The 12,369-nt window shown below is 36.7% G+C and overlaps 1 protein-coding gene across 6 annotated transcripts in view; it reads left to right on the top strand.

Moving 5' to 3' along the window:
• ZFYVE28 (zinc finger FYVE-type containing 28) overlaps window positions 1–12,369 on the top strand; it is a 180,132-nt gene that overhangs the window by 155,193 nt on the left and 12,570 nt on the right. For 5 of the 6 annotated variants that reach the window (XM_064710207.1, XM_064710205.1, XM_064710204.1 and 2 more), the window contains 3 exons: window positions 7,990–8,144; window positions 8,739–8,855; window positions 10,429–10,533. In XM_064710207.1, coding sequence (XP_064566277.1) covers window positions 7,990–8,144; window positions 8,739–8,855; window positions 10,429–10,533 — 377 coding nt within the window. The remainder of the gene's footprint in view (window positions 1–7,989; window positions 8,145–8,738; window positions 8,856–10,428; window positions 10,534–12,369) is intronic. The other variant, XM_064710206.1, reaches the window with a different exon arrangement.

Below are 12,369 nucleotides of genomic sequence, written 5' to 3'. Positions count from 1 at the left end.
TTTGTGCTGGGAAGTTCATCTGCAGGAGCTGGATGCTAAATGAATTAATTCACTTGTTGTGATGCCATGCAGAACTGTGCCTTGCCTATGACAGAGGACATTGCTAATGAGCTCTATAAAATTACTCTTTGCCCTGAAATATTTATGGTATCCAAGCTCTGCCTGTCCTTTGTCAAGTTCTGTATAAAGTGTAAAAACTGGGACTGATACATCTCTGTCCCTGTATCAAAGGGACAGAGCTGGTTTTACATACCATTTCATTATAAGTCCTGTACTATTTGTGGATTTCGCTTTCAGTTTTTCCAGTTCAATATATATTTTTGAAATTTAAATATTCCTGCTGTCTAATCTCATTTTTTTTATCCTTTTGCAGTGTGAATGAATGATTGAGAGTTTTAAATGCAAGTTTGATTACAAGAAAGTGGTGGAAAAAATGTCATGATGGAGTTGGAAAAAGTAGAACCCAGATAATATTCTAACTTCTTGTTTTTTCTGTTCTGTTTTTTCTTGAATTGTGCAATAACTTTATCTTGCAGATTTTACCCCTTTTTGGTTTAACTTAGGAAAAGCAGTAAGTGTGGTACCTTGCAAGTCTCTGACATGAAATTTGATGGTTAGAAAGCACCGCTCTTGATTACTAATGCTCTTCAGTTATTTTTTCATATGCACACTTATAGAAGTTTTATCTATAACAATCAAAAAAGCTGTTTGGGAGAGAGCACTGTTAAAGTTGATAAATTCTGCTCTGGCTGTGTTGTTTATTTTAATTTCCATTTGAAATACTATATCTTTGCATTAATCTGAAAACCCAGTCCAGAGTGTTGATGAGTTTGAGTAAGCCATAAGTTCTCCTAGGCTGAGTTTCTTACAGTGGATCTGTTTGGCAAGATGCTGCTTTACTGTGGATTTTGCAAAGTCCAAGTGAGAATGCTCTGAAGTTTGAGATCTGAACAGCTGAGGAAAGATTCAAGATGTTCTTCCAGCAGAGTGGGGAGCTCCAGAAGCTGCCAAGATCTGGAGCAGAAGTTCTTGCTGTTGATTTCAAATTCAACAGAGTTCAATGCTCAGGACTTTTTCCTGACTGGAGATAGCACCTAGGAATTTGTTAGACAAATTCCTTTTTTTACTGAGCCAACCTCAGACTGCCCACTTCTGCAGGGGCAGGAGAAGCTGAGGACAGGCTTCTGCAAATCTTGCAGTGTGTGAAAAGTAATTCCCCCCTGAGGAATTCAGAAGATTGACAGCAGAGGGGGCTTCTAGCACATGGAGCTGGGCATTGCTCACACATGGGGTAATTCTGTTGTCAAGTCCAGTTCTCTTGGTAATTTCTAGCCAGAGTGATTTGCATGCAGTTACATTATTTGTTTCTCAAGGCAAAGTTCTGAAGCCTTGGTGTGCTTTAAGGGTGGTTGGGTTGATTGGTGGGGGCTTTTCATCCTCTTGACCTGTTTCTCTTAAAACAGAGAGGAAATAGCTAAGGGGTTATATTTGGTTACATTTTAAAACCCTCTTGACTTAAACAATACTAGGGTTTAAAAGACAAGAAATAAAGTTCTGCATTAAAACTTTTTTTTAGTTTCCTTTAAATGTAGCTTCTGGAGTCATTCCTTAAAGCATAGTCCTTAGCTAAAAACCTATATGCTATTAACTAAATAATAGCATATAATGTTCTGGCTTGGGTTTAAGTGACTCTAAAATTGAGTGTGTAGCCACTCACTTCACTTAAAACATTTGTAAGAAGCCGTGATTCTCACAGTTTCTCTTCCAACCATATCAAAACTAGCACATGTTAGAACAACAGGTTTTAGCCTACTGTTTATTGTGTTTCTGCTAAGAGTATCCAAAAAGAAACACCAGAGGTACTGCAAAAAGCAGGATGGGAAGTAGGTTGGGATTTTATCTTAGTGATATGGGAATTACATATCTCTTACCTAAACCCCTGTAATTTTCCTCTTGTCATTTCTCATGGATGCAACCTTTGTCTTCCCTGAACATTGTTTGAACCTTTACATTGGCCTTTGGAGTTGCTGTTTGTTCTTTTTAGCAAACTGGAACCCAGAGTTGACTGCAGCCTTCTGAAGTAGAGGAGTAATAGCTTGGCTGACAGGTTAGTGGAGAGATTTCCAGTTACAGCCTACACAAATATCAGTGGGAGCAGTGTACCAACTTGCTGAAGTTGTTTCAGAAATTGTATGCAGTCAGTAACATAGATTTGCCTGCAAGCATTTTGGTTTGGTTTTTTTTTTTTCCATTTACCATAAGGATGAAAATATTCAAATGGGAGACAATCTTAAATATTGTAGATTGGATAAAAAGTGTATGTTATTGATATTGTACACAGAGCATAAGTGGCCATTGTGCTAAACTCTGTTTGAGCAAACAATGAAAGTTGGGGAGCTCATGGTAATGTGTTTTGAGAAATATTTTAAGAACTGGAATATTCTAAATGTATGTCTGTATATGAGGAAATTCACATATATGACACACACGTGTGTATCTTTAGTTATTCAATACATGAGGTGTTAAATAATGGACATGAGAGATTTGTTAAAGCCAACTAGTGCAAATGAATTTGATGTCATCTAAGTCCAAAGAACTGCACTGTTTTATAATTTGTAGATAATTGATAATTTATAATTATCAAATCAATTTTTAAATGAACACTAATTTGTATTTAAGAATTGGGCTACTGACCCTTTGTAAAAACTTCCAGCAAGGTTTATGACTGTAATGTCCTTCTGTGTAGAACATTAGGAATGTGTGAAATCACAGAAAACTTCTTACAAAGTTTTCAACTTTCTCTACTGTCAGGGATCTCACCTGCTACTGTACATCACTTACCAAACTATCCTAGAGAGCACCTTGGTTGTAAAATGCATCTCTGGGTGAACCTCTGCATCAGAATGGTATCAATTAATGGATTGAATTATTGCATGGATTGTGAATTCATTGTGAAGTGGAATCACCAGGTATAAATCCTCACTGTAGCAGGAAGGTGTTATCTGTTTTGTTGCAGAGAGTTATTCTGCTTCTGCCCCTGCTTGTGAAGTTTGCTGGAGATTCCCAGAGAAAGTGAATGGGAATCCCTGATGTCACAGGTATTTGGATAACATAAATGGTGAGGTTACTCACTGAATTATGTATTAACACTTTTCTAGTAAACATTTGTAATATTGTTATAGAGTTTTCTTCTTAGACTTGGTTGGGATGAGTTTGTGTGACTGAAACTTGAGCCCTGTCTGTTTGCAGGCACCACTAACAATCTTCTGAGATCTTTTACTAGAAATCGGTTGTCATTCAACAACTTGCCTGAAATCAGACACTGAAAGGATGGTCTTAATTTCCTTTTAAATTTGGTGACATCATTGCATCCCATATTTCTGTTGGAGCTGGATAATCTTCAAGCTCTCTTCCAACCCTAACCATTCTCTGATTCTGTGATAAAAAGTACAGTGAGTCTGTTGGGCTTTCTCTTTTGCAAGAAGTCACCCACTATTGCTTTTGATTTAAGATTTCAAAAGATAAAGAAACAAAACCAAACCATGTATTTTTTAAAGTTTTTTGTGATTAATTTGAAAACATGAAGATTCAGTTGATTTTTTTGTATTCATTGTATTTGAAACATAGAGCTTTTACATTATTTTTGTCTGTTACTGCTGTATATTTAATGCATTTTTAAGATACTCTGGGGGTTGGTGTGTGAATAATGAGAAATTCTTTCAGAGTATATCATACAATCTGCATTCATGCAGAGCAGATTTCAGGTTTAAAGAACCAAACATTTCCAGACAAATTTGAAAGGAAACATCTGTGAGTGGACACAGATTTCTACAGCTGTTGCTATGTTTCAAGCACAAATGTAAAATATTTAAATTTGGTCCAATATTGAATTGGTGACTTTGGTTGTTTGGGTTTAGACTTTGCTGCTTTCACTAATTTTTGGATGATTGTCAATGACCAGCAAGCACAGCCCAAAGCCTACAGTATTAGAGATGTTTACCTGAAATGTCTGTCATAACCTTCTTGTTCCACAGTCCTGTTTTCCATTATGTATGAGTACTGCCACGTAAACTGGCTCAATTGTATTTTGAAATACAATTGTTTTATTATACACATACAAAAAAATAATACAAAAAAAAATTTGTATCTGTATTTGAAATACAAAAGCTATCAAGCAGATTGCGTCTTGGTGAAAGATTTAATTTGTGTACAATTACATTATTGGCTTTTGTTTGCTTGTACGTATTTGGCTAAATTTCACAGTAAAGCCTTGAGAGCAGGCAAGGTGTCGAGATACACCTTGACAGTGTTGGAAGAGTTGTACAACTCTGCTCATGTAATAAATGAAGTGTAATTTTAAAATGGGTGGCTGCAGCCAAGTTAAACAAAAAGACGATTCATTTTATCTGCCACAGAATATCAGTTCCTTTATAAGGTAAAAACAGATTTATTGTTTGGAATCAACCTTTGACATAACATCTTATTTCTTTATATTCACCTTCAGATGTGTTAGCTTTGCAATGTTTTTACAGTCTGAAAAATTAATGCATGATAAGCATTGTGTATATGCTAAATGTTTCACAAGGGGTTCCATGTGTGTTTTGATGTTACCTCTCTGTAACTTAATCCATTGGGTTGTTCAAAGTTCCTTTCAACCAAATAGTTGAGAAAATGAGGACCTGTCTCTAGCAGTAGTATGGCTGTTTATATTGTGCAATGAGACATGATTCTGTAGATGCTGGCTGTGAAACATTCTAGATCCAAGTGTAGTAGGACATTAATGAAATGCTTCCTGAACATCTGGTATTGGCTGAAAACGTTGATCCAAATTGTCCCTACGTAAGCCAAGTAGGAAAGATATTCTTTAGGGGGGGGCGGGGAAGATAAGCTGCACCCAGTAGATCACATTTCAGGGCTGTTTTCTATAATACTAATTTATAAAATCATTAGAATCTATTTGCATGGTTGTAGTCATTGCTGTTTGGGATACTCTAATGTTAAAAAATACCTGGCTCTTCTGCTGTTTATCTGAAACAGTTGCAGTGTTTCTGTTCTTACAGTATTTCTTACTGTCTCTACAATATTGTATTTTTGGATACATTCTTTAACAGATATACTTTAAAGTAAAGAACTGATGGTTGTTAGATGTTCTTTGGGAGTCATCTTTGTCTTAGTTGGACTTGGTTGTGTTGGTAAAGGCAGAGTAATTGTTTCTGACTCTGTAGCAATTCTTAGGTCCAGTTTTAAATTTTTCTGGAGTATTCATTTTTTTGCTTTGTAGTAGCACAAGCAATCCCAAGTACAAAATATCCTCTTTTCTGAACCTCCTGTATGTGGATACTGTAGTTAGCATGGGAGTGTGCATATGAAAATGTGTTATAAATGTGAGTGTACGGACATGCTGACCTTCCATCCCACAGTGCTGGAGCAATTCACATGTGCTCTCTGCTGGGGATTTTGGGGAAAAAGAGAGTCCCAGCCAGTCTTGTGGTGACATGGCCAGTCCTAATGACACACCACAAAACCTGACAGAGCAGTCTGCAATGGAAGTAGGTCAAACCACATTCCTGAAGGAAGTAGGTAAACCTGCATTCCTCCCAGCTGGAGGAGGCTCAGAAAGGCAAACATTATTATTATTAAAATTGGTCAGGATTGTGGAATGAGCCTTTCTTCCTTTCTGGAAAACAGGAAAGGACCAAGTAGTTTATATTCTTGAAAAGCGCTCTTCACAGCTCTCTGCCCACTTAACACCTTCCTTTGAAATGGTTCTTCAGCTGTGATTTGGAGGGAAAAGTCATCCTTGATTCAGTGGCCCTGTTTTCTCCCTGCACTAAAGTTTCTGTGTATTGCGAGCTTTGAAGAGACCTTTGTGTTAGGGTTACTCACATTAACTTCTTCTAAAAGCTAGGGTTATTCACATTTAATTCTTCTAAAGTAATATTTACACAGACTGCGCCTGGCTTTGTCAGGAGGTCCATGCTTGCCTTGCAGAGCAGTTTATGGTGGTTATGTGTGTATCACTAAGAAAGTTCTTATGTAAAACAAAAAGTAGAGCCCGTTTGGCCGTGTTGCCAGGCAGAGTCCTTTATCTGTGTGTGAGAGGGTTTGTGTGAACAGGCATCCTCTGCCTGCACACCCCTGTGAGCCAGCAATCTCCTCCTGGCTCTTGCTGCCGTTCAGTTTGTTCTTTTGTAAACCACATTTGTACATGACCTTTTCATTGTCCTGAACACAGGCCTATCCATGCTGCCAGGCTTGCTGTTCTAATATCTACTAAATCCCCTATGGAAAGGCAAAGGAAAACTGAAAGAGAATTCTCACTTCATTCTCAGTGTCTTTGATAAGCCCAGTCAGCCATGGTGCTGCTGGAACTGTAAACACAGAAATAACATCTCCTTACAAGAATTTTTTTTTTTTGTTAGTAGCAACAGATAACATGAATAAAACGAGTCTCCTGCAAGCCTGATCTTTACTCTGTGTTTGAAAGAATGGGGGGCCAGTTAAGGTACTCATGCTATATGTCTGCCATTGATATTTCTATCAATAACTCATCTCCAGTATTTATTTTCAGTCTGTTTTTCCTAGGGCTTTTAATATTGGATGACATAATTATTTCTCTTTTATATTTCAAAGGGTTACCTGTGGAGCCTACAGGTAGAATTGGAAAACTATATCCTATAAAATTTTGTTATAAATAGTGATGTTACCTATGTGTCTTCTCCCAAAATAACTGTTCATGCATACTGCCATAAGGACAGGATCTGTAAGATGGTGAATGTTTCTACACCTGACAAAAGCAGATTGAACTCAAAATGTGTTAGAAATTACTTTTTTTGTTACATATGCTACTTATACCTGCATTAAGTAACTCTTCTTTTAACAGAGTATTTTTTCTGTAAGGACTGTTGGAGTTTTGGGCATCAAAAGTATGATTTTAAGTAAAATAGTCTAGTTTTTTGGTAATAATTGGCTATATAAATTTCTTTCCACTATGTGGAGAAAAATGGTTTCATGTTCCCTGTGACTTGAAAATAGTCAAGCAAGAAGGCTCCTGTCTCCTCTGGTCAGCACAGTGAATCCTTAGGACTTCAGTGTAGTTACATCCTGTGCTCTAGTCCCATTTCAGAGTTTTTAGGGGCAAAGTGCTGCTTTCCCCCTAAGTGCTTCCTGGTTTTAACATCTTGATTTACAAATATTTAAGGTAATTGCTGATATTTGAAGATTCTCTCCAAGGCTTCCCTGCTGTCTCAGGTTGTTTCAAGCTGCTTCTCTGTAAAAGAAAAGTGGTAGGGGTGGTGGTGGTGAAAGTGTGGGAATGTCTGGCATCTGGTTTTTAACAAAAAATTTCAAGTTTGAGTAGAGATTTGGTGGCACATTTAAATCTCTTTAGAGTTGATGAGCCATTCTTCACAACAGTTTGACATTTCAGCTATTTCTAATGTTACATTTATAAGGGAATTAACCTACCTCTACTGTGTAAATCATATTTTATTGCTGCTCTTTCCTTTTTTTTTTTTGTGTGAAGTTAGATTCTGTTCTTGCTATATAAAGGTAACATAATTCAGAATTTCTTTCTTTTTTTCAGATCATTTCCATGTTCATAAATTTCTAAGTTGACTTCAGAACTGATCTTCACATTTTTAGGTTGATACTCCCCTTCAGGATTTTTGGCGGAGTTATGGTCTCAGGATTGAGCTTTTAGAAGAAGTTAATGTGAAAAATGGCACTGCACTTTGTATGGAAAAATGCAGTGAAATACAGACAAGAGATTTTCTGCTTCAAGTTTTTTTGCAGCAGTCACAGAGTGAAAATCAAACGTGCTGGTGATTGGTTGTGTGCTGATTAACTTCAACAAGAATTTACAGCAATTAGTTCTGCTGCTATAGAGTCTTGCCTGAGTCATAAATCCTTTAGGATTTGCTGAACATCCTGAACAACTGAGTGAAGATTTACATGACTTTCCTTTACATTATTTTTTTTCTCTGACAGCAGTTTAATGACAAGTTCTTGTTCATCTGATGACATTGATCAGGAAGAAATCCAGCTGGCTTTGCAGGCTGCCAAAATTGCCACAAGAGAGAAGATCAGATCTAGATTTCATGGCAGTAACGATCTTATTCACCGCCTTTTTGTCTGTATCTCAGGTATGAGAATCACTGAATTATTAAAGTATTGTTCATGGGGGTTTTGGTTTATTTTTTGAGCTTTTGCACATCAAGTTGTGGTAGAAAGGACTAGAGATGAAGTTTGAGGAAAACTCTGATTTTGGGGCCTAAGTTGCAGTCTGGTTTAGAAGGACCTGTTACCTGTTTGGAACGTACAGAATCAGAGATGCTGACATCTTAGACCTGTAGTGTTGAAGAATTTGGATTTGTATCAGGTTTGATTTTTCCCTGGTGATGCCCTTTTGTGTTCAAGGAATGAAATTTGACTTAGCAGTTCTGTTTTCATGCAAAATTAGTCTTGCAGTATTTCCTGCCAAAGGATATGGAATATATGTATTGGCTTGCAGGTAGCAATAAAAACCAGAATGTAACTTGGCCATTAAGGAGAATTAGTTTAATCAGAATTAGTTTAATTAGTTTAATCAGGTGTTCAATTTTTATTCCTAACATGAACAAGTGATCCCCTTAAAATAAGTGAGGCCATTACTGGTACTAACAGGCAGATTTAAATACTTTTTCAAAGGATGGTGTAACAGTCTAGAATTGATTTACCCATTTTTCTCAAACTCTAAGGTGTTGCTGACCAGCTGCAGACAAACTATGCTAGTGATCTGAGAAGTATCTTGAAGACCTTGTTTGAAGTTATGGCAACCAAACCTGAAACAGAAGACAAGGAAAAGCAGAAGAAAGGTAAAAGATCTAAACATTTGTTTTCTCTAATGAATTTCTGCTGGTAGCCCAGTGGGAATCCATAAGCTGTTAGACACAAATTCCCCTAACATATTGGTTTTTTATTTTTGACAGGATTCACTGTACAGGGTTTCACCTAAGTTTAAAAGGAGTCATGGAAACAGACTATAAACAGGATGAAGTCCTGTTTAGGAACACAGGAGTTCATTTTAAGGCAAATACTAAAGAGTTAGTCTTCAGAGTTCATCTGCTGTTTCCATATTCCTGTATTTAACAGGAGCACAGTGTTTGTTGCCCTTATAGTTTATAGCCCATGATTCATGCAGAGTTTGGACTCTGTAGATTCTTTTTTTTTCCCCTCCCCAGATTTGTTTCACAATTGGTCCATTTTAAATTACCGAAGAACAGACTGTAAGATGGGAATGCTCATCTTAGAACATCTTAAGATGCTGAAATCTTTCCTCTCTTGAACAAATTGATGAATTTGGCTTCAGAATACAAAAATACCACATTTCACTTCTAGATAATTAAAATAATGGAACCAGAACTAGATCATGAACCAACATTTTTTTACTCTGTGAACATTTTTATTATTTCTTTTCTAAGTGGCAAGTCTGCCAACTTATCTAAGAGTAGCAGTGTCATCCCAGCAATACTGCAATTACCTTTGTCCTTTGTTATCATTAGAACTACCAGCATCTGAAAGTGACCCAGAGCTCTTTTTATTTTTCTACTTCCTTTCCTCCAGATAGAAAACTTTTTCTTTCTCCTAGTTTCACTTAAAAGCATTGAGTTTTTTATGTGAAACACTTAGTTAAGTGTTGAATCAAGTCAGCAGAAAAAACCTGCACTCCAGTCCCAATTCTGCAGTGGGATAATGCACAACATGCATTACAGTCTTCTTTTGGTTGAAACTTCCACAACAGTTTTATGGTGGCAACCTGTCATGATGTGAAAATAGACTGGGTTTTTTTATTGTTAAAAAAATAAATAAATGGGGTTAGACAGAATTCATAGAAAGAGAACACAAGAGCTCCTGAACCTTCAAATAAGAGTAATAAAGAAACTGGAGCTATAAAGAACTATCACTGAGAAATATATATTAATCAATAGTACTTGGATGGATGTAATTTCTAATGGATAAACTCTTGCATTAAAAAGGAAGGTATTGACAAAAGTAAGCATAAACAAAATGAGCAAAAAAATGGGAGTTTTGGGGTGAAGTTTCTCTTTGATATGTGTGATTTGATGTGTGTGATTCACCTTGGGACTCTCTCACTGTTCTCAAAATCTACTTGTGTTAAAGGATCCAAGTTAAAAATTGGGGAATAAAATGTAAGTGCAGCTAAACTAGCAGAAGGAAGAAGACTGCATGTCCTGTAATAACAGCATCTTTCATTTCTGTTGTCATCCCAAAGCAGAGCAGGAGAATTGTAAATCACTGTTTGTGTCAGGGTAGAGAAAAGGCAAGAAGTCTAAGAAGGTGCTACTGTGGTCTAACCTCAGAAGTTCTAACATGAATCTTTAAAGTGAAAATTGGAAAAATATGAGTATTTTTTGAATTGTTTTACAGTTAATCATGGTTTAAGGAATGCAGCATTGGAAGACTGTGCTTTATGTCAAGAAAGTATATCATCCTCAGAACTTGCAGCAAAAGCCAGAGATGGGGACTTTGAAGGTATTTTCTTTTTTCTAAGAATTAAAATGAGACAACACTGATGTATTAAAAAAGTGATCATTAAAATGAAAAGTCTTTTAATGTTTTACTCTGCGAAGGAAGTATAAAATGTTGTCATGCTGGTTTAGAGACAAAGGCAGAAGGTAAACTGAGCATATTTCTTTCAGGTTTTTTCTAACAGCCTCATGAAACTATCCACAAATGGTCATATTCAGTAGGAATTGCTCTGTATCAATGCAGAAAGTGTCTGTATAGTAAAGGCTTTAATACAGTGTATGATGTTACATCTGATGAGTTTCTCAGGGCTGTGTGAGATGCAAAGCCCTAAGTAAGGTTTTCTCAGCCAAATCTTGAGAGGGTTTTTGTATCGTTTGCTGCATGTGGATGTGCTGCTTTATCCCAAGGTAGAGGTACCTTTCATGTTTTCTTTACTTTTGTCTTTGATCAAGATATTTTGGCTAATATTTTCACATTCTTCACCATATTATTTCAAAGAAAAAGAAAGCTTTAGATAAGTCTGCTGAGGTTGCTCAAATCTCACTGAGTACATGGTAAGAATGAAAAATGCATCTAAGTCTCAGAGTTTTGGTTGAGGTTTGGGTATTCTGAAAGCTCACAAGTTGTTTCTCTTTTATTAATCTGAGCTTCTTCAGAGTTAGTTATAGGCTCAAGTCCTATTCTGGCAAACTCAGTATAAAAAATGGATTAAAAGACATCAGAGCACTTGCAGTCAAAGAATAAGAAAAGAAATATATGAGATGGAGCAAACAAGAAAGCAATCAACTTTGATCTTCAAGGCTAAGTGGTGGTTTCAGCACACCAGGAGCCCAATTACCAGAGCCATAATATGTCTGTGGTCAAGTGAGAAGTACAAGACAACCATCAGCTATGATACTGTCCCTGAGCTTCCCAGAAACTCAAGTGTGCAGTAATTTTCTTGTGCTTTAAAACTTTGATTTATTGCTATATATTTGTCCATGTACAGTACTGTCCTTCCAGTGAGAGGTTTGGAATGCAGGATGACAGAGCTGGGTGATAAGCAGTGTGTGCCTCTGCTTGCGTGTGGAGGGTGTTGACCAACAGAAAAGAAATATTGGTTCATGTCATTTGTAATAAAGATCAGAAATCACAGAGGGAAAAAAAGAACTCTTAAAGATTAGATTTTAGAGAAATGCTACTTATTTATAACTTATTTTGTGCTTATATAAAACCCATGGTTTGCTTGCTTGCCCTTCTTCTGAAGCTGCAGGCTAAAAAATGTAATCTATTTAGAACAGCAGGGCTAATTCATGTATAATGCACTGTAGAAATATTATCTCTTCTGCAGGAAGATGATTTGGAGGCAGATAAAGAACTATTCAGTAGTCATTTTAATTGATTTTTCTATTGTGCTGTAATTCAGAATGTCACAGAAGGTGCAGGAAGGAACAAATCTTTAAGCAAAATCCTTACCATGTACGGGCTGTATTGCAAAAGAGTGCAAGATTATTCCTTCTCTACCACTTCAATTCTTTCTCTTTTGTTTTGGATCGATGCTGATGCTCTTGGTGAATTTGACTTACAGAACTTGAAAGCCAGTTATTCTGAACTGCAGGATGCTGCATAACCCTTCCACGCTGGATGTACATTTTGTCATAGCAAAATGTAAAAGTTTTTTTCCCCTGGCATGTTACTCAGCTTTTAAGGTTCTTCAGCCTTTCATGGCAGCTGTTATTGGCATGGGGAAGGGTTCATGTTTGGAGAAGTGGGTTGGGATGTTATTTACTGAAATAAGAGGACCATGGTCTGGGTACTTAGGTGATGTTCTGGCCAACACAATAAAGGGGAATCTTTGGA

The sequence above is a fragment of the Zonotrichia leucophrys genome, chromosome 4 (assembly GCF_028769735.1).
Source record: "Zonotrichia leucophrys gambelii isolate GWCS_2022_RI chromosome 4, RI_Zleu_2.0, whole genome shotgun sequence".
NCBI classification, from domain to species: Eukaryota; Metazoa; Chordata; class Aves; order Passeriformes; family Passerellidae; genus Zonotrichia; species Zonotrichia leucophrys.
Note: the sequence above shows the minus strand (reverse complement) of the source record. Positions and strands in the feature narration are given on the sequence as shown.